Genomic DNA, 24,645 nt, shown 5'->3' on the forward strand with positions numbered 1-24,645 from the left:
TACCAGATGGTCAGACTTCTTTGTCAAGGTCATGAACGATCGGTTTGAGGCCCTCCATGTTCCCGGAGCGAAAAGATGCCATTGGGCTACACTAGCACGCGACAGGGACAAATGGAGACGTTACTGGCGCCCGCTCGAGCAAATCGACGACTAACGGGAAGTTAAGTGATTAAGTGATTAAGTGAAGTTCTGAGAAATAAGTGGAGTCATAGGAAATTGATACTGAGTAGAAAAGCAACCAGTGGTAAGCAGTAGGATATAACCAGTGGCCGCCCCCCCCCAAAAAAAAAATTGGTAAAGGTGGGAGAAATGAAATGATTGGGTAGTGATACGAAATTTTTATAATTCAGAATTTCGAGGTACTACAGTATCAAGAGATGACGATGTCCAAACCATTTTGCAGTGAGTGCTGTAGAATCTCTTCTAAATAGATGTGATCAGTAATCAATTATGTTCTGATGCTTTTTGTCTAATTGGTATGAAGACAAGAATCATGGTAGAGAGAAAAACTGACATGAATGTCTGTCCTTAGAGAGTACCAAAGGTGTATGGACAAATTTTAATGTAGCCAGCTTGAGACTGCTGGCCTCAGAGAGGCTTTTTCTTTGTAGTGTGGACCTTTGACTGGTATCTGAGAACTTGGATTTTGGGAGGGGTCCTAGTATCCCAGAATTGAAAATAGTGATTCACTGCCTAGTATCGCAGAATTGGTAAGAATGGCTCACTGCCAAGAAACAGTGTGGTTTATAAGGAACACCTGCTTCTTCTGGGTACCTAGAATTTTTATATATGTTAGGTAGAGGGTACTTATGTGACAGTTCCCACTAAAAGCCTGAGGGCACGGCATGTTGTTAAAATCAGTTTCTTTTGAAATTCACATCTTCTTTGTTGGCACTGAGAAAGTACTCTTGCCATCTTACTCTTTGTTTCCTCTGGACTTTAAGCTATTTTCCTCTTCCCTTTGCTGATTTTGCTTTATATCTTTTTACTGTAATAAATCTGCCTGTGTTTAATGGTATGCTTTATCCTTTGATCAAACCTGAGGGTGACTTGTGGACTTTCCAATACAGAGGAAAACTCCTGGAATGCCGAAAATGACTATTGAGACTTGGGACAATGTTACATAACCAGAAAGAATACCATTAAAAAAACAAAGAATGTAATGAGTTAGTGAAAGAGACGTTTCTTCTGATTTGGAAATTGATTATTCAGCAAATATTTGTATTCCTATGTATTAAATGTTGGACCATATCTTTGGAGTTTAAAGATAATCAAGATACTTTACTCACTCAGACAAATCATTGCTTATCATGATATGGAGTAGGCTTTAGACATAATTACAGTAAGATATGTTAAGGACTACAGATAAGAAGTGTAGTTAAAATATTATGAGAACGTAGAAGATGGGTCTGGAAGATGAACTCCAGGGCATGAGCTATTTTATGAGGATTTCCAAGGGAAGAGTATTCTTTCAGGAGGATTTTGTTTGAGGTGAAGAACAGATATTTTAAAAAGAAGATATCCAGATAGCAGACAGATCAGGTGTTCCAAAGTTAATTCTCAAAAGAAATTTGGAAGAGGAAGGATCTTTCTCAGGAAAGGTAGAGCCTGAGATTGAATTACACTTGGGACTGTGGCTGTAGATAGGAATGAGATGATAGTGAAATGCACATCGCTGGGTTATGGATAGAAGAGACATTTTCCAAGATTCTGTTTGGATTTAAATATAAAGGAACAGTCTTTCTGCAATGATCTACAAGATATTTTATATAAACTTTAAAATGGTCTTAGTTGTATAAAATAAAATTTCCTGTCTTCCTTTCGATCTTTTCTTAATCTCTTCTCCCCTTTCTCCTTTCTTTTCTTTCTCTTTCCCTATCCTCCTTCATTTCCTTTCTCTTTCTCCCCTCCCTCCCTAAGATAAACTGAATGCAAAGAAAGTATGTCCTTGGAATCACCAAGGTTTTTAATTCTTTTAATTTTTTCAAATTTTTTATTTTTGAGGGACACACCTGGCAGTGCTCAGGGTTTACTACTGATTCTGCACTCAGAGATCACTCCTGGGCTGGGCTAGGAGGACTGTATAGTAGTAGAAGGGATTGAACCCACGTCTCTACATGCAAGTCAGAATTCTCTCTAGCCCTGTAATCATCAGTTCTTCCTTGGGACTTGCCTGACTGAAAAGGAACGGTGATCTGTAGGAATAAAGTCATTCAAGTAATAGGAAAGTAGCCAGGCTCTGAAATGGAAGAAGATTGAATGTAACCTCATTGTATTGATTTTTCATATTAGCATTTACTGGGCAATCAATGAAAACCTTTATTGATGTTAAAATTTAAAACTTAAAACAATATTTAAAAAATGATTTTTGAGCTATGTCTGGCAGCGTTGTTTAGGGTTTGCGTGCAGGCCCAGGACTCTGAGGGCCATGTGGTACTGAGGATCGAACTCAGGTTTTAGTATATAATGTGTGTGTTCTATCTCTTTGAGCCTCTCTGGTTATTTTATTGGTTTAAATATTTAATGACTAGGTTTGGAGGAAGACGTCATTACTCTTTAGAAGACTTCTACTTTTCTGAAAAATAATTGAAAGACCAGTGGAAGGAGATGGTTAATTGTAATAATAATCATACTTCAGTGGGAAATACAGATTGACAAAAGAAACTTTACAGACCAAGAGAAAATAATAATGCAAGAGCTGAGAATATATAATTTAAAGGTTTGATACTGAATAAACATTTGTTGAATGGCATCTTAAGGGAAATGAAGTTGCATTAGGACCTCATGAGAGGTTCAGTAAGCACCTCTCCACACCTCTTCTTTATGCAAGACCTTTAAGGTAGAAGGGGAGTTAGCTTTCGTGACTTTTCAGTAGAATAACCACATAACAGAGACTCCCATATAGAAATAACATAGTTTCAGCTCAGTTTTTTTTAAATTTATTTTTATAAAGTTGTTCACAATAATTTATTACATTCAATATTTCAACACCAGTGTTACCACCATTATACCTTCCCATCACCATTATTTCAAATTTTACCACGACCACCTAAGCCTGCCCAAAAGGCAGATGCAAAATTATTTTTTATTGCTTATTAGGAATAATGGGCTGGAGCGATAGCACAGCAGTAGGGCGTTTGCCTTGCACATGGCCGACCTGGGTTTGATTCTTCCGCCCCTCTCAGAGAGCCCAGCAAACTGGACTACACGGCCAAGCCTGGCAAGCTACCTGTGATGTATTCGATATGCCAAAACAGTAACAAGAATTCTCACAATGGTGATGTTACTGGGCCCGCTTAAGCAAATCGATGAGAAATGGGAGGACAGTGCTACAGGTATAATCGACTAAAAATGATTGAAAAAAGGTTTCCTTAGAGGAAAGTGTGTGAAAATTTGTTGTATCTCACCTTGGAGCCATTAAAACTTTGTATAAGAGATCACTAAGATGTTATAGATTGAGCCTTGTGTGCTTGTGTGTGTGTGTGTGTGTGTGTGTGTGTGTGTATTTTGATCAAGATTGGTTGCCTTCTACTTTACACCAGTTCAAATGTGTGCCACTCTTGGTATATCAGTGTCATAAAGTATAAGATGTCTCTGGGAATTCTAAAATTTTAAATAGGGTGATAGAGCTAGAATTAAAGTTTCAACTGGATGGTGATTTTGGGTTCTGGAGGCATCTCTGCATTGTTTTGCTCTCTTTGAGATTTATTAGCGAGTCTCTGGATTATGGCTGTTACTGAGTTTATATGGCATTCAGAGGCAGTTCATGGGTGTGACTGCCAGGCACTTAGAAGCACAGGGAGATGGGGAAGGATACCTATTCCTAACTCAGTGTGAACCTGAAGATTTCAGTCACAAAACCGTATACCTGGGTTTTTCAGCGGATTTATTCTCATGTACGAGGGGCTCATCCCAAACCTGTAAAGATAGGCCGTGAGCATGGCAACAATTGGGTTCTGGAGTTTGCAGCTGTCGGGCTTCTGTTGGGGCAGGCAGAGGGACTCACCCGCTCCCCTCCGAGGTACCCCAGATGAAGTCAGCCTGGTGCAGGGTGAGGAGGCATTTCTGCAGCATATTGCTCTCTTCTGAGATTCATTTGTGAGTCTCTAGATCATTGTTGTTATTGAGCTTATATTTGCTTAGAGGCAGTTCATGGGCGTGACTGCCAGGTACCTGGAAATACAGGGAGATGGGGGAAGTTCAGCCATACCTGATTCAGTGAGTAGCTCAGTTTTCTAATCTTAGAGAATGACATTAATGTTAACATTGTATTAAATAGTAATATTTGTTAGTTTATGTTTAGTGTGATGAAAGTGTTTGCTTGGACCAGGGGAATTATACTTTGGGGGTTAATACATATTATTTATGAAAGATTATAAAGGCAGCATTTTTCAGTGCTGCTGTGATGTTTGACAATAAGCTGATGATAAGATAGTCTCAGATGTGATCATTAACATCTATTCACAATATCTAGATAAAGGTACAGTGCACAACTTGATTCTCAGAACTGTCTTAACTTAGAGGTATTTAATTTGGGGGAGAGGACAGACTGTTGGATATTGAATCTCATATGCATATAATTGTATGTTGTACCATTCATGGCTACCTCCTCCCTTACTTGCATAGTATTTTGTTATATTTTATTTTGGGGATGAGTCACATCTGGTTGTGTGACACCTACTGACTCTGTGTTCAGGAGTCATCTACAAGTCATCTACAAGTCATCTGCAAGGCAAGCACCCTCCTTGCTATATACTATTGCTGGGACCCATTGTAAAGTATTTTAAAGTGGTAAATTTGCATACAAATATTATCTTCTAGCTCCTCATGGATAAGAAAATCATAGAGACTGTCAGTTGTGGGTCTGCATACTAGTTTGATGGCTATCAGTTGATTCAGACTCATGATGCTACATGTGCTCTGTCTTAATTGATTTCTCTTTTAAGCACCACTGATGGTTGACTTGGAAACCTGTGGCCTGCCAGCAGTTTCATATAGATTATCTCAAGGGGCCTTTTAATAGTGCCAACTGCCTACCTAAATGGCAATGTTGTGTTTTGAGTAGCTAAGAAGTGAACCTTAAGGGTTTTCTTCATAAGGAAGAAAAGTAATGATGCATTGGTTGCTACCTAACCTCCTTATGTGACACTCCTACACACACACATACTCTGCACACAAATGATTATGTTGTATACCTGGAGCTAGTAGAATTCGTTATATGTCACGTATAGCGCAATAAAATTAGCGAAAATTATTTCGGCTACTAGCTAGCAAAAGTCATCATGCGTAAAGATATCAACTTTTATTTCCAGAATGCTGTCCGCTATTATCAGTGTTTCTGTGAATATCTTGTATTTGTGTTTGGGCCACACCTGCAGTGTTCAGGACTTCTTGCTCCAAGCTTAGGGATCACTCCTGGCAGGGATCTGGGTACTGACTGAGATCAAATCTGGGGTGGCTGTGTGAAAGCGAATACCCTACTCTTTGTACTATTTCTCCACCCCTTCTATAAATATATTATCCTTTCCTAATAGCTATGCAAAGAAATAGGTAATTTTTATGATCTTTGGATGCATTTAAAAATTTAAAGATAGTAAAGGCACCTCAGTTCCATTTTTTTTTTTTTTTAATTAGTGAGACACCATGAGGTACAGTTGTAGACTTAAAAATTTTGTGCTTGGATCTCAATTATATAATGATCAAATACCCATCCCTCCACCAGAGCCCATTTCCCACCACCATGGATCCCAGTATCCCTCCCACCCCCCTTACCCCCCATCCCACCCTGCCTCTGTGGCAGGGCATTCCCCTTTGTTCTCTCTCTCCTTTTGGGTGTTGTGGTTTGCAAAAGAGGCATTGAGTGGCAATCATGTTTGGTCTATAGTCTACTTTCAGCATGCTTCTCCTATCCTGGGAGGATCTTCCCAACATTCTTTGAGTACTTTATACATGTACTGCAGCTTAGTCCTTTAAAGTTTAAACAAAATAACCAGGCTTGCGATCGCGTAGTAGTAGGTGTTTCTAAGCATTCTCTGGCTGTAATTGTAAGTGTTAGGGGTGCTGATTTCAGAAACTGCTAATTCCTCTATGTTCATACTTAAACTTCTACTAAAAGTAGTAGAAGTATTTCAGTGTTTTTTTAGGGGTCACACCCAGCAGTGCTTAGAGCGTTATTCACTATTAATGAATAGTATTGACCTAAAAACTGATCAGTGGAAAAAATTAGGAATCTTAGTAACTCCAACAAAAAATGGACAGTTGTACCGTTTCCTCTACATTAATATTTAACTCACAAAAATGTCCTCTAAGACTTCATTTTTCTTTGTGATCTCAGGCTGTTAGTCTACAGTTTTGATTCAGGTCCTAAAATTGCTTATTTCTTAAATTGCTGCACAATATTTGCATCTCAGTATTCTTTGTTACTCTGTTCATGAAGTTACAATTTTGATTATTAAGTAGTCTATTTTTTTTCAATAATGACAGATAATTAACATGTTATTCTTCCCTTTTGAAAAATAGATTTGGACTGAGCAACAAATTTGAATCAGAATTCCCTTCTTCATTAACTGGAAAAGTGAGTGTCTGTTACTTAATCCTTTATATTTAGTCTTTTCTTAACAAATTAGAAAAATTCATGTTAATGAAGCATGCTTATTGACATTAATATTGCAGTATTGTTATTTTTTAAATAGGTAGCTCCTGAAGAATTTAAAGCCAGCATCAACAGAGTTAACAGTTGTCTTAAGAAGAACCTTCCTGTCAATGTGCGATGGTTACTTTGTGGCTGCCTTTGTTGCTGTTGTACATTAGGTTGCAGTATGTGGCCAGTTATTTGCCTCAGTAAAAGAGTAAGTTGGATTTTATATTTAATTTTAATGTAATCGCATTATTTCATAATGGCTTTCCCCAGCAGTATTTGGGGGCCCCAGGATGATTCCTGGAGATGCTAATTTGGGTCTAAAGGTTTGCGGCTCAGATCTTGGGGATGAGGGGCTGTTGGGACTCCTCAGGAGCTATACTGGCTAGTGCTGGAGGTTAGATTGAAGACCTTGTACATACCAGGCATTTTCTTGAGCTATATCCTGGCACTTGAGTTAATATATTTTAAATTTAGAAGTCAGCCGGCAAATCTTGCATTTATTTAGGGTTTTTGTTGTGTTGTTTTTCCTACACATGAAATGGTTCTAGGTTTGATTTCAGTTGGTAAGATTTCAATTAGTAAGATTCTGATTTATTTTTATTTCTTATTATTTATTTATTTATTTATTGGGCTGGAGCGATAGCACAGCAGGTAGGGCCTTGCAAGTGGCCAACATGGCCGACCCAAGTTTGATTCCTCTGCCCCTCTCGGAGAGCCAGGCAAGCTACCGAGAATATCTCGCCTGCACGGCAAAACCTGGCAGACTACCCCTGACATATTCGATGTGTCAAACACAGTAACAATTGTCACAATGGAGATGTTACTGGGCCTGCTGGAGCAAATCAATGAACAACAGGAGGACAGTGACAGTGATTTATTTATTTATTTTGCTTTTTGGATAAGACCTGGCATTGCTCAGGGGTTACTCCTGGCTTTGCACTCAGGAATCACTCCTGGCGGTGCTTGGGGGACCATATGGGATGCTGGGAATCGAACCCGGCTCGGCCGCGTGCAAGGCAAACACCCTACCCACTCTGCTATTGCTCCAGCCCCTTTATTTTTATTTTTAATATTTACAAGTTACTGTTGATGGATGATACGATGATCGATAATAAAAATTGAAAAAATTAAGGATTTTGACTGCTTATAATATTTTCTAAGCTATTGATTGAATTATGACTGATTAGTATAAATCAAAAGTTACATTTTAATTAAAGTTTTAATCTGTTTTGTTTTATTGACTGCTCATGGCTTATTCCTGGATCATTGCTTAGGGATAACTCTTGGCGATTCTCAGGGGACTATGTGGGATAGTGGGGATTGAACCCCAGTCATTTGTGTGCACGGCAGGCGCCATATCTGCTGTATTATGTCATTGGTCCCTTTATTGGTGCTTTTCAAAATAATAATAATTATAACAATGAAATACTGTTAGGCTTAAACAAAATGGACTTACGATATTTTTGGCATTTGTTATCAAATAATAGAAAATAGAAAAAGCAAACTTTATGTCTTGATTTGTTATAAAATAGATATATTCCTAGTGAAAAAAATTTTAACTACTAGTATATTAATGAGAATGAAATAATGATTCTGTAGAATTATTTTTATAATATTGAAGATAGTGAGTTTTCCTTTTTCCTCAAGAATATTCCCTGCTTTCACAGTTCTCACTAGATCATCTTCCAACCGACTTTGGTCTGAATCAGAATTTTTATTTTATTTTTTGTAGTTGTTTTGGGCCTCACCTGACAGTGCTCAAGGCTTGTTTACTCCTGGCATTGAGCTTAGGCATCACTTCTGGTAGGGCTCTGGGGGGACATATTGGGATGCTAGGGATTGAACCCCGGGTCAGCTGTGTGAAAGTCAAGTCTCTGTGGCCCCCCCACGCCCCTTTTATTTTATTCTTTTGCTCTTTGGGTCACACTAGGTGATGCTCAGGGGTTACTCCTGGCTCTGCACTCAGGAATCACTCCTGGTGTTGCTCAGGGGACCATATTGGATGCTGGGGATCGACCCATGTCAGCCACATTTAAGGCAAATGCCCTACCCTCTGTACTATTGTTCCAGCCTCTCCTTTTTTTAAAAAAAAAATCTCTGTCCCTGGATTCATAATTGAATTTATTTGATTTTATTGCTCCCTATTACAACTATTAGTGTTTTTCTGTTGTTTAAATGACGACTATATCTTGCTATGTTAATATATTTCCTGTCATTTCATCCTGGAAATCATAGTTCTATATTGTTTTCCAAAAAGACTGGACCAGTCAGCATTCCCACCTCAGTGAAGGAGAGTCCCTTTTTCCCCAAATCCATGCCAACACCAGTTGCTTTTGCTCTTTTGGATGTATGCCAGTCTCTGGTATGAGATGGTATTGGGTGAATATCCTTTCCCATTCTGTATACTGTCTGTATTCTGGTCACTGTTTCTTTTGAAGTGCAGAAGCTTCTTTTTTTTTTTAATTTTTTTTTTTTATTAGTGAAACATCACGAGGTACAGTTAGAGACTTACAAATTTTTGTGCTTGAGTTTCAGTTATACAATGATCAAGTACCCATCCCTCCACCAGCGCCCATCCTCCACCACCATGGGTCCCAGCATCCCTCCCAACCCCCATCCCCCTCATCCCACCCTGCCTCTGTAGCAGGTCATTCCCTTTTTTTTCTCTCTCTCTCCTTTTGTGTTCTGTGGTTTGCAAGAGAGGCATTGAGTGGCAGTCATGTTTGGTCTATAGTCTACTTTCAGCATGCTTCTCCCATCCTGGGAAATCCTCCCAACACCTTTTATTTGGTGCTCCCTTCTCTTATCTGAGCTTCCTTTTCCCCTAGCACGTATGGCTGGCTTCCAAGTCATGGAGCAAAATTCCTGGTGTTAATCTTGGCCACTCCTGGGTATTAGTCTCCCATTATGTTACTTTATATTCCCCAGATGAATGCAATCTTTCTGTGTCTATCCCGCTCTTTCTGACTCATTTCGCTTAACATGTACTGTGGAATTATTCCTGGTGGTGCTCAGGGGACCTTATGTGGGATGCCAGGATTGAACCTGGTAAGACTAATGCATGGAAAGAGCCCTACCTGCTGTACTATTGCTCTGGCCCCCTGTCCCGTTAATCTTTGTCTCTGTTGCCTATGCCAGTGAAATTTTATCATTGAAAACACCTCTAAAGTTCAAATCTCAGAGCGTTCTACCTATATTTTCCTCAATGTATTTTAATGGATTCTGATTTGATACCAAGGTCTCTGATTCACTTTGAATCGATTTTCATGTAAGGTGTTAGATTTGGGTCCAACTTCAGTTTTTCCATATGGCTATCCAGTTTTCTCATCACTTTTTGTTAAAGAGACTGTCCTTACTCCTCTTCATGTACCCAGCTCCTTTGTCAAAAAATAACTGACCGTAGATCTGGGGATTTTTCTTTGGTACTTGATTTTAACTCATTGGTCAGAGAGAATATTCTTATTCTAGTATTACACTGTTTTGATCACTAAAACTGTGTAGTTTCAAGTTAGGTAATGAGGTACCGCCCAATATCCTTATTTTTCAGTATGACTTTGGCTGTTCAAGGTGTTTCAAAATGTATTCTTTTAACAACTTATTTTTGATCTAAGACAAAAATCAGGACGTTATTTTTTTAGAATGCTCTCAAATTTGCTTTATTTCTATAAATATACTATAGAAGGAAGGACTTTCTTATGTTAATAATGCTTTCAGTTCTCAATATCTTTTGCTTCTTCATTTTCCTATACTCCTATTAAGGAGGTCTTTAGGGGAAAAAAATCTTTGTTTGGGAGTTCCACCTAATAATTCTCAGCCAACTGAGCCAGCAATTCAGAGCAAGGGCTTGAGGATGTAGTGCTACTTGAACCATATGGTGCCGGACTACCCATGCTATTCTAGTCTTGCTTGGGAACCTTCAGGGCTGTACCCAGTGATGCTTGGGAGACCAAGTAGTGCTAGGGATCAAATGGACTGGCCACATGCAAAGCATATACCTTTACCCTGTACTATCTCTACAGCCCTAAAACTAGTATTTTCACTGGTGCCACCCATACAAGTGCTGGGAGTGGGGACTGGGGGGCTTCTGATGGTACAGGCCTGAAGTTTCTGTGCCTGAGCTTCATAATTTTAGGAGATTGAATTCAAGGCCTCATGCATACCAGGCATGTGCTTTCCCACTTGAGCTTTCTCCCCTACAGCAATTTGTATACATTTGAATTACTTGTTATTCCAAGTTTCTAAATTCTTCATATTTATAACACGATAAAACATTATAGTCTGAAACTAAACTCTAATGATGTGCAATGAAATTATAGGCACCAATAAATAAGTACAGAAATAATTGCTCAGCTACTGTTAGCAGGATGTAATATATTTTGAGATTTTTCACGTTTTCTGGGAGGTATGAGTGATATATCAAAAGTTGTACGTGTTTAAACAGATGACTGGTTAAAGAAACTTTGGTACATCTACACAATGGAGTGTACTATGCAGCTGTTAGAAAAGATGAAGTCATGAAATTTATAATACAAATGGTACTACCTGCAAAGTATCGTGCTAAGTGAAATGAGTCAGAAAGAGAGGGACAGACATAGAAAGATTGCATTCATCTGGGGAATATAAACTAACAAAATAGGAGACTAACGTCCAAGAATAGTCGAGATAAGTTCCAGGAGGCTTACTCCATGGCTTGAAAGCCAGCCGTACACGCTAGGCAGCTCAGATAGCGAAGAGAACACCAAGTAAAGGGTGATGGGAGGATCCTCCGAGGAGGGGAGATACATGCTTGAAAGTAGGCTATAGACCGAACGTGATTACCACTCAGTGCCTCTTTTGCAAACCTCAGTACCCAAAAGGAGAGAGAGAACAAAAAGGAATGCCCTGCCACAGAGGCGGGATGGGGAGGTGGGAGGAACACTGGGGTCATTGGTGGTTGAGAATGGGCACTGGTGGAGGGATGGGTACTCCATCATTGTATAACTGAAACCCCAGCACAAAAACTTGTAAGTCCACAACTGTACCTCATGGTGTTTCACTAATAAAAATAAAAAAAAAAGTTATACATTTTTAAAGATGAATTTGAAGATAAATATGCAACTGTGAAACTGAGATATAATTGACATGCAGCATTGTGATAAATGCCTGATATGATGTGCATATATAGTAAAACTTACATAGTAACATAGTCACTTAGAACATTTACAACTATGCTATGGTAAATATGACAACATCTAATAACAATGCTTATTGTATGCCAAGGATGGAGTTATTGTATGTATCAGTTAATTACTCATAAATTCTTGACATTCATGTTATTCCTGTTTTAAGGTTTAGAAACTATATTCAGTAAGTAGTCTGCTTGAGGTTCCATGGTTTATAGAACTAGGACCTTATTCTAATCTTTCAGACTTAAAGCTCTAAACCTCATGCTTTCTCTTCCCACCATTCTGTAGAAATACAAAATCAAACTTCCAGATTTCTATAATTTTCTACTTTAAAGAATTTTGGAATGAATTTAAAAGATCAGTTTTGCAGAGGTTGGCAAATTCAGGCTCATAAAGTATAATTTTTACCTAAGTTTACCCAGCTGATTTTTAGGTGATAATATTATCTAAGAATTATTTTGTTTTTGTTTTTGTGCCATATCCAGTGGTGCTTAGGGCTCACCCCTAGCTCTGCACTCAGGAATCACTCCTGGTGGTGCTCTGGGGACCATATGAGGTGCTGGAGATGGAACCTGGATCTGCTGCATGCAAGACCTCTTTCCGGCTTTAAGTAATTTTTTTTATCAAAAATTTTGTCAAACTTCAGTTTTTAACCAGGTCTATTATTCTACTTATATTTTTACCTGTTTAATTTTTATTTATTTGTTTTATGTAGGAGTACTGCTGTTTATTCAGCCACTGATTAGCTGATTGAATTGGGCATGAACTCCACCTTACTTTTTTTTTTCCATTTTTTATAATTTTGTTTATTGGATCACTGTGAGAGCAGTTACAAAGCTTTCAGGTTTAAGTCTTAGTCATACAGTGAAACACCCGAACCTTCACCAGTGCCCATTCTCCACTCCCAAAAACCCCAGTATACCCACATTCCACACCCTCCCCTACCTGTGGAGCAGATGATTTCCACATTACTCTCTTTACTTTGTTTACATTCAATATTTTGACACCAGACTCACCATTATTAGTTGGGATTTTACCCCAACACTCAGATCTGCTGAAAAGGAAACAGTAGATAATTTGTTTTCGATTGCTGGTTATGAGTAACATATGATGTCTTGTGGCTGCACTAGCGACCACGCAATTTTGAAATTTTGAAATTTTAACACTTAAATCTGGAGGGATTTCTGCCAAAACCTGCTGGGTTCCGAGATTTGTTCCTGAGTCTCTTGGGTCATGGCCATTAAGCAGCTTGATCAGGAGCCAGAGAGGCCGTTCGTGGCCAGCGACTAGGGTCTTGTTGGAACAGGGAGGAATGAGCTGGCTCCACCCCCACCCTGTGCGGCCCCGCATGTCTCATCACTGTGGGCCCAAACCTGACTGTCCAGTGGCCTCTGGAGGATGGCAGTCACCGGGCCGCCAGGGGGAACAGGCCAAGACACAAAACCTATTCCCACCTGGGGTGGCCCAGTGCCAATAACCCACTGCAGGGACTGGACACATTTCTGCCAAAAGCCGCTGGGTTCCGCGATTTGTTTCTGAGTCCCTGGGACCATGGCCATTAAACGGCTTGATCAGGAGCCAGAGAGGCTGTTTGTGGGCAGCGACTCAGGGTCTCATTAGGGTGGGAGGGAAAGGACCGGCTCCATACCCATCCCGTGAGGCCCCGCGTGTCTTGTCACTGCAGGCCCAAACCTGACAGTCCAATGCTCTGCCGGATGGCGGCCATTGAGCCGCCAAGAGGGAGCAGGCGGTACTTGTTTAATTTTTAAATAAATTTGCATTATTTGGGCACACAGACTCATATCAAGAAAGGAGGCTATAAAGCAGGTAAAGGAATACGGGGATGCAAGCAAAAAGTACATTTTAATCACAAGATACCAAACTTCAGTTGATATATTGGTTTTACTTTTATGTTATACTTTTATAAAAACAAAGACCAGTGTACCTCTTTGAAAAATCATTTTTCATGTTCTTATTCCCTAGAAAATAAATGCTTAGGTTTCTAGATTTTTTTTTTGTTTTCAAATACTACATTATTCCTGGGCTGGAGCAATAGCACAGCAGGTGGGTATTTGTCTTGCAAGCGGCCAACATGGCTGACCCGAGTTCAATTTCTCCGCCCCTCTCGGAGAGCCCAGCAAGCTACCCGTCACGTATTCGATATGCCAAACACAGTAACAAGTCTCAAAATGGAGACGTTTTGAGACTTGGAGCAAATCGATGAACAACGGGAGGGCAGGGACAGGGACATTATTCCTAAGGTGTGTTCATTTGGACTTAAACTAGAGGGCCCGGAGAGATGGTACAGTGGATAGGGCGTTTGCCTTGTACACGGCCGAACTGGGTTTGATCCCTGGCATCCCATATGTTACCCCAAGCACCGCCAGGAGTAATTCCTGAGTGCAGAACCAGGAGTAACCCCTGAGCATTGCTGGGTGTCACCCAGAAATTTTAAAAAAAATTAGAATGAAAGAAATTAGAATGTCTTGTAATGAGTTAGTACTACAAAAGAGCATCAGGGTGGGACTCTTACTGAAGGAAGAAGGAGAAATTGACTTTGTTATGTCAAACTTTGTTTAGCTAGTGGTTCCTTGCTTAAAACAAATAGATTTAATCTTTATGTAATTTTATTTTAAGTGCTTTGGAAAACGTATCTTATGTAAAAAGTGTCTCTAAACCGTGGTTTATATATCTCAATGGTACTACATGTTTTACATACATATGTGTGTGTGTGTTTATATGCTTATATATACATACACACACACACACACATATATATATATGTTTGAAACCTTGGGCTTAATCCTTCTGAACATGATGTCTTGAAACCAAAAGAATATCTTTATTGCTGTTTATTTTAGAATAGGCTTGAGGGTCCAGACAATAGTATATGGATAGGGTGCCTTGCCTTGCACAGCTGACCTGGGTTAGATCCCTGGCACCCCATATGGTCTTCTGAGCCCAAGAGTGATAGCTGAACGCAGATCCAGGACGAAACCCTGAGCACTGTTCAGTGTGGCTCAAACCATGTACTCTCCTACCCACAAGAAAAGAATAGTTTTGAAACTTAGTATTATAAGCCATGAAACACTTTTATATAAAAAACTTTTATTTTTATTTTTTTCTTTTTGGGTTACACTCAGTATTGCACAAGAGTTATTCCTGGCTCTGCACTCAGGAATTACTCCTGGCGGTGCTCAGGGGACCATATGGGATGCTGGGAATTGAACCCGGGTTGGCTGCGTGCAAGGGAAATGCCCTTCCCACTGTGCTATCACTCCAGCCCAAGAAACTTTTTTGAGGGAATAAAAAAATTACTAAACTCTTGTCATGAAAGAGGAAGCTCAAAAAAAGTCTAAACTTTAAAGATGTGTTAAAATCCTTCAAAAACATGTTTGCCAAGAGTTGCTGATGTTTAGTTCTATTTTTCATAATCATAGTTCTCATATGAAAGTAATACAGATTGCATTGTATATGTAGATTTGTTAGAATATCCCGCATATGCTGCCTGAGCCCACGTGCTGCTTGAGCCCACGTGGCCGAGCACATGTGTCGCCCGCATCTCCCCTCTTGAGATGTGTACCTTAATGCTTTCATGTCTAATGCTAGGATGTGTGTAGGGACTCCGCCCTTGGAGAAGCCCGTGTTCTCTTTTGAGTATGTTACTCGCTCACTCTCCCTCCATACCTAAAAATCCTCTAGGTAAAATCTATTTACTTCAAAAAAAAATATCAAAGGAAAGATGCCTTGCATGGTTTCATATTTTAAGGGAGAATCAACAGATACTGCTTGCCTGCTCATTTCTCTTTTTGTCCATCATGATCGGTAGGGTTTGGTTTTGTTTCCTGCCTGTTACTCCCCACCAGTAATTCTTCCTTGTATAATTCTGTAGTTTTAAAAAATCCTGGATAGTGAGTTAATACTTTTAGCTGTGTTTTAGTGAAATATAGTAAAAATGTTACTGACATTAATTTTTCTCATCTATAGTTTTTCTCATCTTCTGTAGTCAGTTGAAACAGTGTTTTGAGATACCAGTATTTTATGAGGTCTTCCCAGGGATTAGTGGATAACCCTGTTAAAAGTGGGTGCAACTTTTTTATATTTGTAATTTTCTGCTTTTTAAATTTTTCAGAGTAGTGAGAGAATCCTTAGAAATTTAAGAACCAGGGGCCGGAGCAATAGTACCACAGGTAGGGTGCCTCCGATGCATATGACTGACCTAAGTTCAATCCCTTATGTCCCACTAGAACCACCAGGAGTGATTCATGAGTGCAGAGCCAGGAGTAGCCCCTGAACATCGCTGAGTATGACCCAAAAACAAAAACAAAAATTAAGAACCATTAGTCTATGTCATAAAATTTTTATATTCAAGCTTAATTTTAAGATTAGAGCCTAAGTCACTGCTCAGTACTGAGATTATTTTTAAGACATAAAATACTTAGTTGTCCAGTTCTTTTCCTCTAACAATACTGCTTTAAGTAAATTATATTAAAATGATTGCTCTAAGAATACTTCAGATATTTTAATCTAGCTTATTGAAAAGTTAATTTCATATACAGTTTTTTTTTTTTTTAAGGATCTCCTTAAGATAGGAAGAGAAATTACTTAAAACCTTTCATGGAATCTGATCATATTCTCATTTATCTTTTTTGGTCAATACAGATATTTTGTGTGCCATAATATTTAGGTATATAGTGTTTAATTTTATGTACAGGACTGCAATAAAGATTTATATTAATCCAGAGTAGAGATAAATCAAGTGACTTTCTTTTAAAATAATTATTTAAAAAATTATATGGTTTCCTTCTGACAACTTTTAACTGTGACATTATTACATTATTATTACTTATTATTGGTTTGTTTTTTTTTTTTGGCTTTTTGGGTCACACCCTGTGATGCACAATGCACAGGGGATACTTCTGGCTCTGCAGTCAGGAATTATTCCTGACAGTGCTCGGGGGATCATATGGGATGCTGGGGATCGAACGCGGGTTGTCCGTGTGCATGGCAAACACCCTCCCCGCTGTGCTATCACTCCGGCCTTGACATTATTGTTTTACTTGTTTTAGCAATTTCAAATTTGCACACAATGCAAAAGATAAATGTATTTCTTGGAAAATACTTTGAAGTTGAAAATACAAGATTAGAAATACTCTTGACGCATTATTCTAGTTAAGCTCAATAGGAGTGGAAGATACTCTGAACAATTGAAATTGAACTTTGGTATTCTGTGATGTAATAAATTGCATTAATTTCAATTTTTAAATTAAAGTAGCTGAATATTTCTAAGTAGTGACTAGTGAGGTATTCTCACTACGTTCGTTAAAGAATCTTAATATTCTGAGTACTGAAAGTGGCTTTTCTTTGAGAAAAATCCAGAAAAAAAATTTCACAGCTTCTACTTCTAACATTTTTTTCCTTTGGCCTTAAATACTTAAAAATTCATGAGCTCTCCATTGATTTTATTAACATCTTGTAGAAAACCACTTCTTTGTAAAACCACTTTTTAAATTGGGTATGAATTAATGAATCTCGGTAATGAGTATTATTAAGTAATAGTAGTAATTAAATAGGGAAGTAATACATTCATGATTTTCTAAGTGATTTCTTGCTGTCCTGAGAGGCTTATTTATATCTAATGGCACATAATTTGTTCTTACAGGATAACAATTCATTCTTTCGAACATTATGATATTTAGAAAAACTTCAAAAATGTTTTATAATAAGCCAAATTTGAATTTTCATAAACTCTAATTTGCAGTTGTGGTGACTTATTATTTCGAGGTATTTCAGGCCTCTTTCCCTCAATAAAACCTCAATAGATACTTCCCTAGATTTTAGATATTTATTTGGAAGGTGATAAAGTTAAGTCATGCCTAATATTGCTAACCAGTTAGCTGTTCTGTATTTCTCTTTCAGTTTTTACATTTTGGCTTGTATCCAGAATTTTATCAAAAATTTAAAAAGAATAAAAGGTAGTAGAAATAGAAGACAAAATTTCTATCCCTCTGTTACTGCTGCTTGCCAGTCAAGTTAGGTCTATTTATTGTCTTACTTGAACTTTTAATATATACGTCGTAACACTACTGAAAAACTTTTAAACTAGGAGAAAATATATAAGCAGGAAGGTGTTAAAAAAGAAGAAATGCATGGGGGGGGGGGGGAGTTCAAATGAGCTCTGTGATGAGGGAGATGAGGGGGAGCCTTGAACCTTGGAGCAGTCTTCTCCCCACCAGGTTTGTGACATAATATCTGTTCTGATTGCATGGTGTGAGTTGGTGTTCATGGTCTTTTTAGTTGAGGACAAGAATCCACGATAAAATTAGATTGCTTGTTGATCATCTTATGTGGAAGGACTGAGGGTTCATTGCTAAAGAACCACTAACCTGTCTTCTCGCCCCAGGGTGTGAGCACTGAAAAGGATTAAGGCCCACCGTAGGGAAGCTTGAACTGAAGCCTACACTGCCCTTTCCCCTGTTCTTTCAGTTAAATAGAAGATTTTTAGTTCCCATGACTATCAATCTGGTTCTTTTCATAAGCACCCAGTTCTTTTAAGAAAATTAAAATCACTTATTTTCAGAAATCCACTGGTCTAAAACAATGAGGATTTTTAGTTGGTATTTTATATAAACAGGACCTATACATATATGTTGCTGATGTATATTTGTTTTACTTTATGTTGGATTTGGTGGTCAGTGAAAAAATTTGAAAGTTATAGAAGGATTCATATACATATATATGTGTGTATATATATCTATATCTATATATATATGGGTGGGTCTGCTTATTCATTAGTATGGAACTTGGCAGTTTGAATTTTACATTTATTAGAGAAAAAACTGACATCCCTGTGGACATTACTTTAACTTTTATTTCTGACTGCAGTTACAAAGTGCTTTCTATGTTCAAAGGCTTTTAAATTGCCTTTTAAATGCTGAAGTGTCATGTGTTTTTTCAGTATTGTATTTTATCCTGGAAATATATTTTGATTTTGTTAACTAAAAATAATTGAAGTGTATTAAACATTTTTAGTAGTTATTTTTTCCCCATTTAATTTGAGCTTTTGTTGTTACTAACAAATAATTTGTGGCACAGTTTCTTTTCTTTTTTTAACGACTGCTAGAATCTGTATACTTGTCACCTTAGTCTGCTAGAAATGTTCCACTCAGATCAAGAGTTCCTTTCTGGTTTTGTATGTTCTCACCTGCTCCTCACTGTAAATCATTGAGATGTCAAGTACAATGATTAATTAAGCTGCACGTGCAAGTGCTTTTTTTTTTTTTCCACCTGTCAAACAGGAAAGAAGTCTTATAGCAAGATTAGTTAGTACTAATTCACAGCTTTTACTCCAGGCTGTCAAGTGTGTGGAAATATTTTATATTTTTATGTTTATTTAAAATATGGCATACCAGGATCTGTTTGGAATTCTTAAGTATTTTAAGATACAATTATTATAGTAAATCATTAAACTTATAATTAGAGGAGAGCAAATTCAGAATTCCTCCATAAGTGTTTTAGAATTTAATGTTCATACTTTCAGTTACCTTTTATTCAAGTACTAATAATTTAAGTTTATAAGTTGTGATACATATAATTATAAACACATGCATCGATATAATAAATCCTGTGAGCCCCATTCATAGTGAGATCTATTTCCATTGTGACATTAACTATGGAATAAAATAATGAGGGAGGTTACTGTACATTTTTTTGAGTAATATTTATGCAGTGTAACATTAAGGTTTAATTTTTAGTTAATATAAAACAACAGACATGGGGAGCTTTTTTTCCCTACCCACGTTCTTTTACCTCTCCCTCTTTTTAAACTGTCAATAAAAGTAAAACCTCAAATTGTATAGTAATCTTAATCTATTATTAAAAGGTCCTAGAAAGGAAGATTACAAGGTAGATTCAGGTTTTGAATCGGTTTTGCCATTGGTTTAGCAGCGGGTGGGCAGGCAGATGCCTGCTCAGAGTAGAACCTATTGCCATTTTTCACCATTGATAGAGTAGCCTTTCAGAGTCAATGAGCTCTGTCAATGTGAGCTTGTCAAGGCTACAACTTCATAGACCTGAGAGGCGGTTTGAGAGGTCAGCCCTTTTCAGGTTCGCTGTGATGCAAATGAACTTTAATGCTTAAACAACTATTGGAATTTTTATGTCTGCTCCTTGTTCTTTTTTCTTCACAAAGTCATTGACGAGACATTCAGTGCTTTTTAAATTGGGAGTTGCATTGTGCTAAAGACCTAGTACAGATTTACGGAGGGCTGAAAGCAGTTAGATCATGTTCTTTTCATGGTGCGATTAGAATCAAATCGATTTCCCTACAGCCTTCAGCATTCAGATGGCAATTTTAACAAAGCTTGGGGGCTAGACAAGGGACAAAACGACTGAACTGAATGTTAATTACACTCTGCAGCCTTATTTTCTTTTGATTTGGGGCTGACTGGCAACTAAATTAACAAAAAGTGTGACCATAACTGCTGCCCTATTTTCATTTAAAAGGAGAGCTGCCTCTAAAAGGCTATCTTTACAAAGAAACAAGTGAGGTCTGCTGATCATTGTTAACAAGGGCACTTTTTTTCCTTTAAAATTCTTGCCCCCCCCCCCCCCCAAACTGTTCAAAAAGTAATGTAATAAATTAGTCATTGGTGTATTCTTACCCAGAGAGGTAGTCAGTTTCTCACTTTTATGACATAATTTCAGAAAATCTAAGTGGTAATTTATTAGTTATGAATTATAATTGGCATATACGTAGTTGTATGTCTTAACATGTTCCACGTGCTAAAAGGTAGTAGGTCGGAGATTTCATGAGCGACGTTAAATATTAACGTCAAATTATTCAAAACCAGCTTGATTCTAGCACTTTTACCCACCTCTTCTTTGCTTGACATTCACAGTTACATATTTGACCATTAGTACTTACTTGGACTGCATTAATAGCACTACATGCTTTTTTCTCTCCCTTGCAAGGAAGCTGCAGCTGCACTAAGTTGCAGTTGATTCTTAGAGAACACTGTCCTTTTTTGCACCTGCAGCTGTGTCAGTCTCATCCTAGCACCTGGCACCATGAATTATCCTCCCCTTTATTTATATTCCAAACAAATATTTCATCTTACGTGGTATATGGTATATACTACAACAAACAACTTTTAAATGTGAATTTCTCAGTTGATTCCTGTAACAATAGTACTGAATTGAGAGCTTGATTTTGACTGTCAGATGGTACTTTTGCACCGACTTTAACATTTTCCCTCTTTGAAAATTTTTTTCTGTGGAATAATAGACTTTTAACTGTGAGCATTATTTTTCAAGTATGGTGTCGGCATTATCTTAAAATATGACATAAAGGTCAATATGATTTGATAATTCACTGAACTTTTTTTACTTACTAACTAATTATTTCCATTTTGAATTTCCCCTCAAGAATTTCCCTTTTTTATTTTGCTTACTAAAATTTAAATAACCTTAACAAATAATACTAATTTTTATTACTTTAATATTACAGAATTTTGGAAAAAATGGGTATTGAACTTTGTATCATTTCTGGGTAACATTAACTTTTGGGACTTGAATGATGACTTAAAATTAGAAGATAGTGTTAAACAAGTTCAAGAAGATACCTTTACTAAGAAACTAAAACAAGTCTTTAAAAAACTGTTTCTGTTCAGGTTACTATTTAGTATTGAATGTTGCTAGTGTTGTGGACTAGCCATCCTGTACTCAGTCACTGTCTCGTACCTCTCTCCTTTTCACACAAAAAGCAGCTGCAAAACCAAGTTTTTCTAAAACCAGTCAAGAGTAAACTTTTTCTCATTTGTCTTCTAGACACGAAGATCGATTGAGAAGTTATTAGAATGGGAAAACAATAGGTTATACCACAAGGTGAGTACCACAGGGAGCAGCTTCGTACTGTTGGAGTCTGAATTGCACAGTATGGAAACAGATGCTTTTGTTGAACTAAAAATATGAAAGGTGGACAAATGGGTTAGTCTGTGCACTGCAATAAAATAGAGCTCATTTTTCTTCTTTTGCTCTCCTACTTGTCTAGCTGTGCTTGCACTGGAGACTGAGCAAAAGGAAATGTGAAACGAATAACATGATGGAATATGTAAGTTAAAGGGCTGTTTTGTGAGTTTCTCTATTAAATGATCATTTATTTTGCTTCTGATCTTATTCTTTTCATGATTATTAATCAGCAAAGGTGTCAGGAGCTTAATCTCCTGAGCGCAAGGATTTTCTACGGTTCACAGATGCATGGTTTCATGTGCAGGACTGATTTATAAAGTTATGAATGACTTGAAAACAAGGCTTCACTGTGTTCTGAAAAATAATAAATTAATTGCCAAGATAAAATAGCCTGAACGTGTGTTGATGGAGTGTGAAATTTTAGATGCTGTATAAAGAATAACCACAACTTTGGTTACGCAGCAAGTCAGATATGGCTTTTTTTATATAATGCTAATCAAGTTTCCAAGTAGGGAAGAAAACCTTTCAACCAAGCCATTGGAGCTTAAGAAACCTTTAGCCTTTATAGATTTTAACTGCCCATACCTCGGTAGCCTTTAAAGACTCCTTCAAAGTGTTACTAGAATATTGTTTTATAAAAGTTAAGTAGGAGATGAAATGTTACTCATTCTGTGTTTCCTTAAAAGATGTAACTTGGGATATGTACACAGTGATTCTTAGAACTTATACAAAATGGAATTTAACTTAATAATTCCTCAATTTATTTGATCAATTTTTCTCCTGAGAAGCTCAGAATATTGTAAAAAAAAAACTACAAATTTTTATTGATTCTCCCTTGAACTTGGGTGTTTCATTTTTAGTATGGAAAGAGTATAACATTGAAAATCTAAGAGAGTGTTTATTGTTAAAGTTAAAGTAATAGCCTTTTATAAAGTACCTGGAGCATCATTTTTGATGAATATTTTTCTATTCTTTAAAATAATATAGCTACCATAGATAGTGTATGTATGTATGTATGTATGTATGTATAAAAAATTGGTTAAAACAGTGCTGAACTAGTTGGAAACATTCATAAAATCATTTTTCTGTGTAAAGTTTTCTCTTTATTTCATTATCCAGTTAAATCCCATTCTAGCCTGGAACATAAAAGGCATTAAAAAAATTTTTTTTTTTCATAGACTAGCTCTATCCAGTGAGCCAAATAATATAAATTTTATCATTATATCAAACATGTTAATTTATGATGATGGGAGAAAAATATGTGGTACATTAAATAACTTTTTAAAAGCACATTCAAATAACTTATTTTAAGATTGACTTGTGAAAATGTAAGTTGTAGTTTCATCACACGTAGTAGGAGAGCTTGTGTGTTTTGGGGGCAGGGATGAATGGGAGATGTAAATAAAATATTTTGTGAAAAGCATTAAACCCAAAATGAAAGTTTTTTACAGTGTTATTGTTTTCTGATAGAACCGTATAAAAACTATTCATAATATATACTTGTTGTATTCATGTCTATTCTTTCATTAACTAAAAATAAATGTACTAAACTTCTGAAGTATCTTAGACTATGTGCTTTGTTTGTAAAATTGTTTAAGTTTTTCATGGATTTTGGATAATTAAGCACTTCTCCAAAGTCATTACAAATAATAGGAAAAAAGAAAACATTTTAAATTCCTAAAAATGTATTTAAAGTGTCATTTCTCCAAAGATGTATATATATTTGTGACAATTAAATTGACACAAAAAGCCAACAAAAAGTGTTACAGGTGTGTTTATTGAATGCTGACTTAGAAGTAGTTTAAGTATTTTATAACCAAAATCTAGAGCTACTAAAAATCATTTATTTTGTGTAATTCCTGTATTTTATACATAAGGAATCTGAGAAATGGGAATCTAACGCAAAGATGCCCAATGGAGACTAGTGATTATTTTGTAGGCAAATGACAGGTCAGGAAAATGGCAAAGATGGCACTTGTGGCTGAGTGCAGGGTAAAGTTAAAGAATATTTTGTTTTTTTTCGTCTTGGTAGGGGATTCCCAGTGTTCTTGGGGCCTCCACACTGGCACCTGGCAGTAATGGAGAGGTTCTGTGGTGCCAGGGATTGAACAGAGGTCTTCCCTAGCTCCCTGGCCTGAGTGGAATATTTTTGAGCTAGGTACAGAGGTAACTTCTTCATGAGGCTGATCAAAAGAGAGGAAAGCTAAAGAGTGAAAATAAATATTTCTTGCCTAGCTGGCTAACCGTAGAAATGCTCTAACCACAGAGATCATAAGTAGACATTTTCTGAAAAAGCATGAAGGCCTTCATCAAACTTAATCAAATAATTTCTGTTCTATAGATTGTAATTGATTTGATTGCACCTCGGGGCTGAAAATAAAAATTAGCTTTTGTCAACTTTTAATTTTCTGTGTTTCCTGTGTTTTGTTTTTGTTGCTTTTCTTTAGTTTCTATTCAAAGGTCCTCTGGAACAATTTTTTACTTTTAATTTTTATCTAGGAAAAAAGGATTTTTGTGTTTTGGAGGGAGATGCTCCAGGGTTGTGCTGGAAATCACCCAGGCTAGCAGGCTGGGGAGGCGCCACAGACTGCCAAGGACCAGACCCAGGGTCCTAGAATTGCTGGGCCTAGGCTGCAGGCCTTTGAGCTATCTCCCTGGCATAAGAACTTACGTGTAAGGGAGAGAAATAAAGGACCAGTACCCGTTATCTGGAAATCACATATCCCGGGACAGTAATCTGAGAGCAGCTGTACAACCTTAAAGACACATGAAATTGGGTTGGATAAAAGGGAGGAAGCCTGAGTAAATAAATATTGGGTCAGTGGCATCCACATAGTACAGTAGAAAGTTCTTGGTTCAAATGTTGACTTC

The 24,645-nt window shown here is 37.3% G+C and overlaps 1 protein-coding gene across 1 annotated transcript in view; it reads left to right on the top strand.

The window, feature by feature from the left end:
• The window catches only part of CHIC2 (cysteine rich hydrophobic domain 2), a 43,845-nt gene that overhangs the window by 16,643 nt on the left and 2,557 nt on the right, over nucleotides 1-24,645 (top strand). The window contains exons 2-5 of the mRNA XM_056111372.1: nucleotides 6,520-6,574; nucleotides 6,693-6,848; nucleotides 21,634-21,690; nucleotides 21,857-21,916. Of these exons, the coding sequence (XP_055967347.1) occupies nucleotides 6,520-6,574; nucleotides 6,693-6,848; nucleotides 21,634-21,690; nucleotides 21,857-21,916 (328 nt within the window). The remainder of the gene's footprint in view (nucleotides 1-6,519; nucleotides 6,575-6,692; nucleotides 6,849-21,633; nucleotides 21,691-21,856; nucleotides 21,917-24,645) is intronic.

This window comes from Sorex fumeus, unplaced genomic scaffold, assembly GCF_029834395.1.
Source record: "Sorex fumeus unplaced genomic scaffold, SorFum_2.1 ptg000013l, whole genome shotgun sequence".
Classification (NCBI taxonomy): domain Eukaryota; kingdom Metazoa; phylum Chordata; class Mammalia; order Eulipotyphla; family Soricidae; genus Sorex; species Sorex fumeus.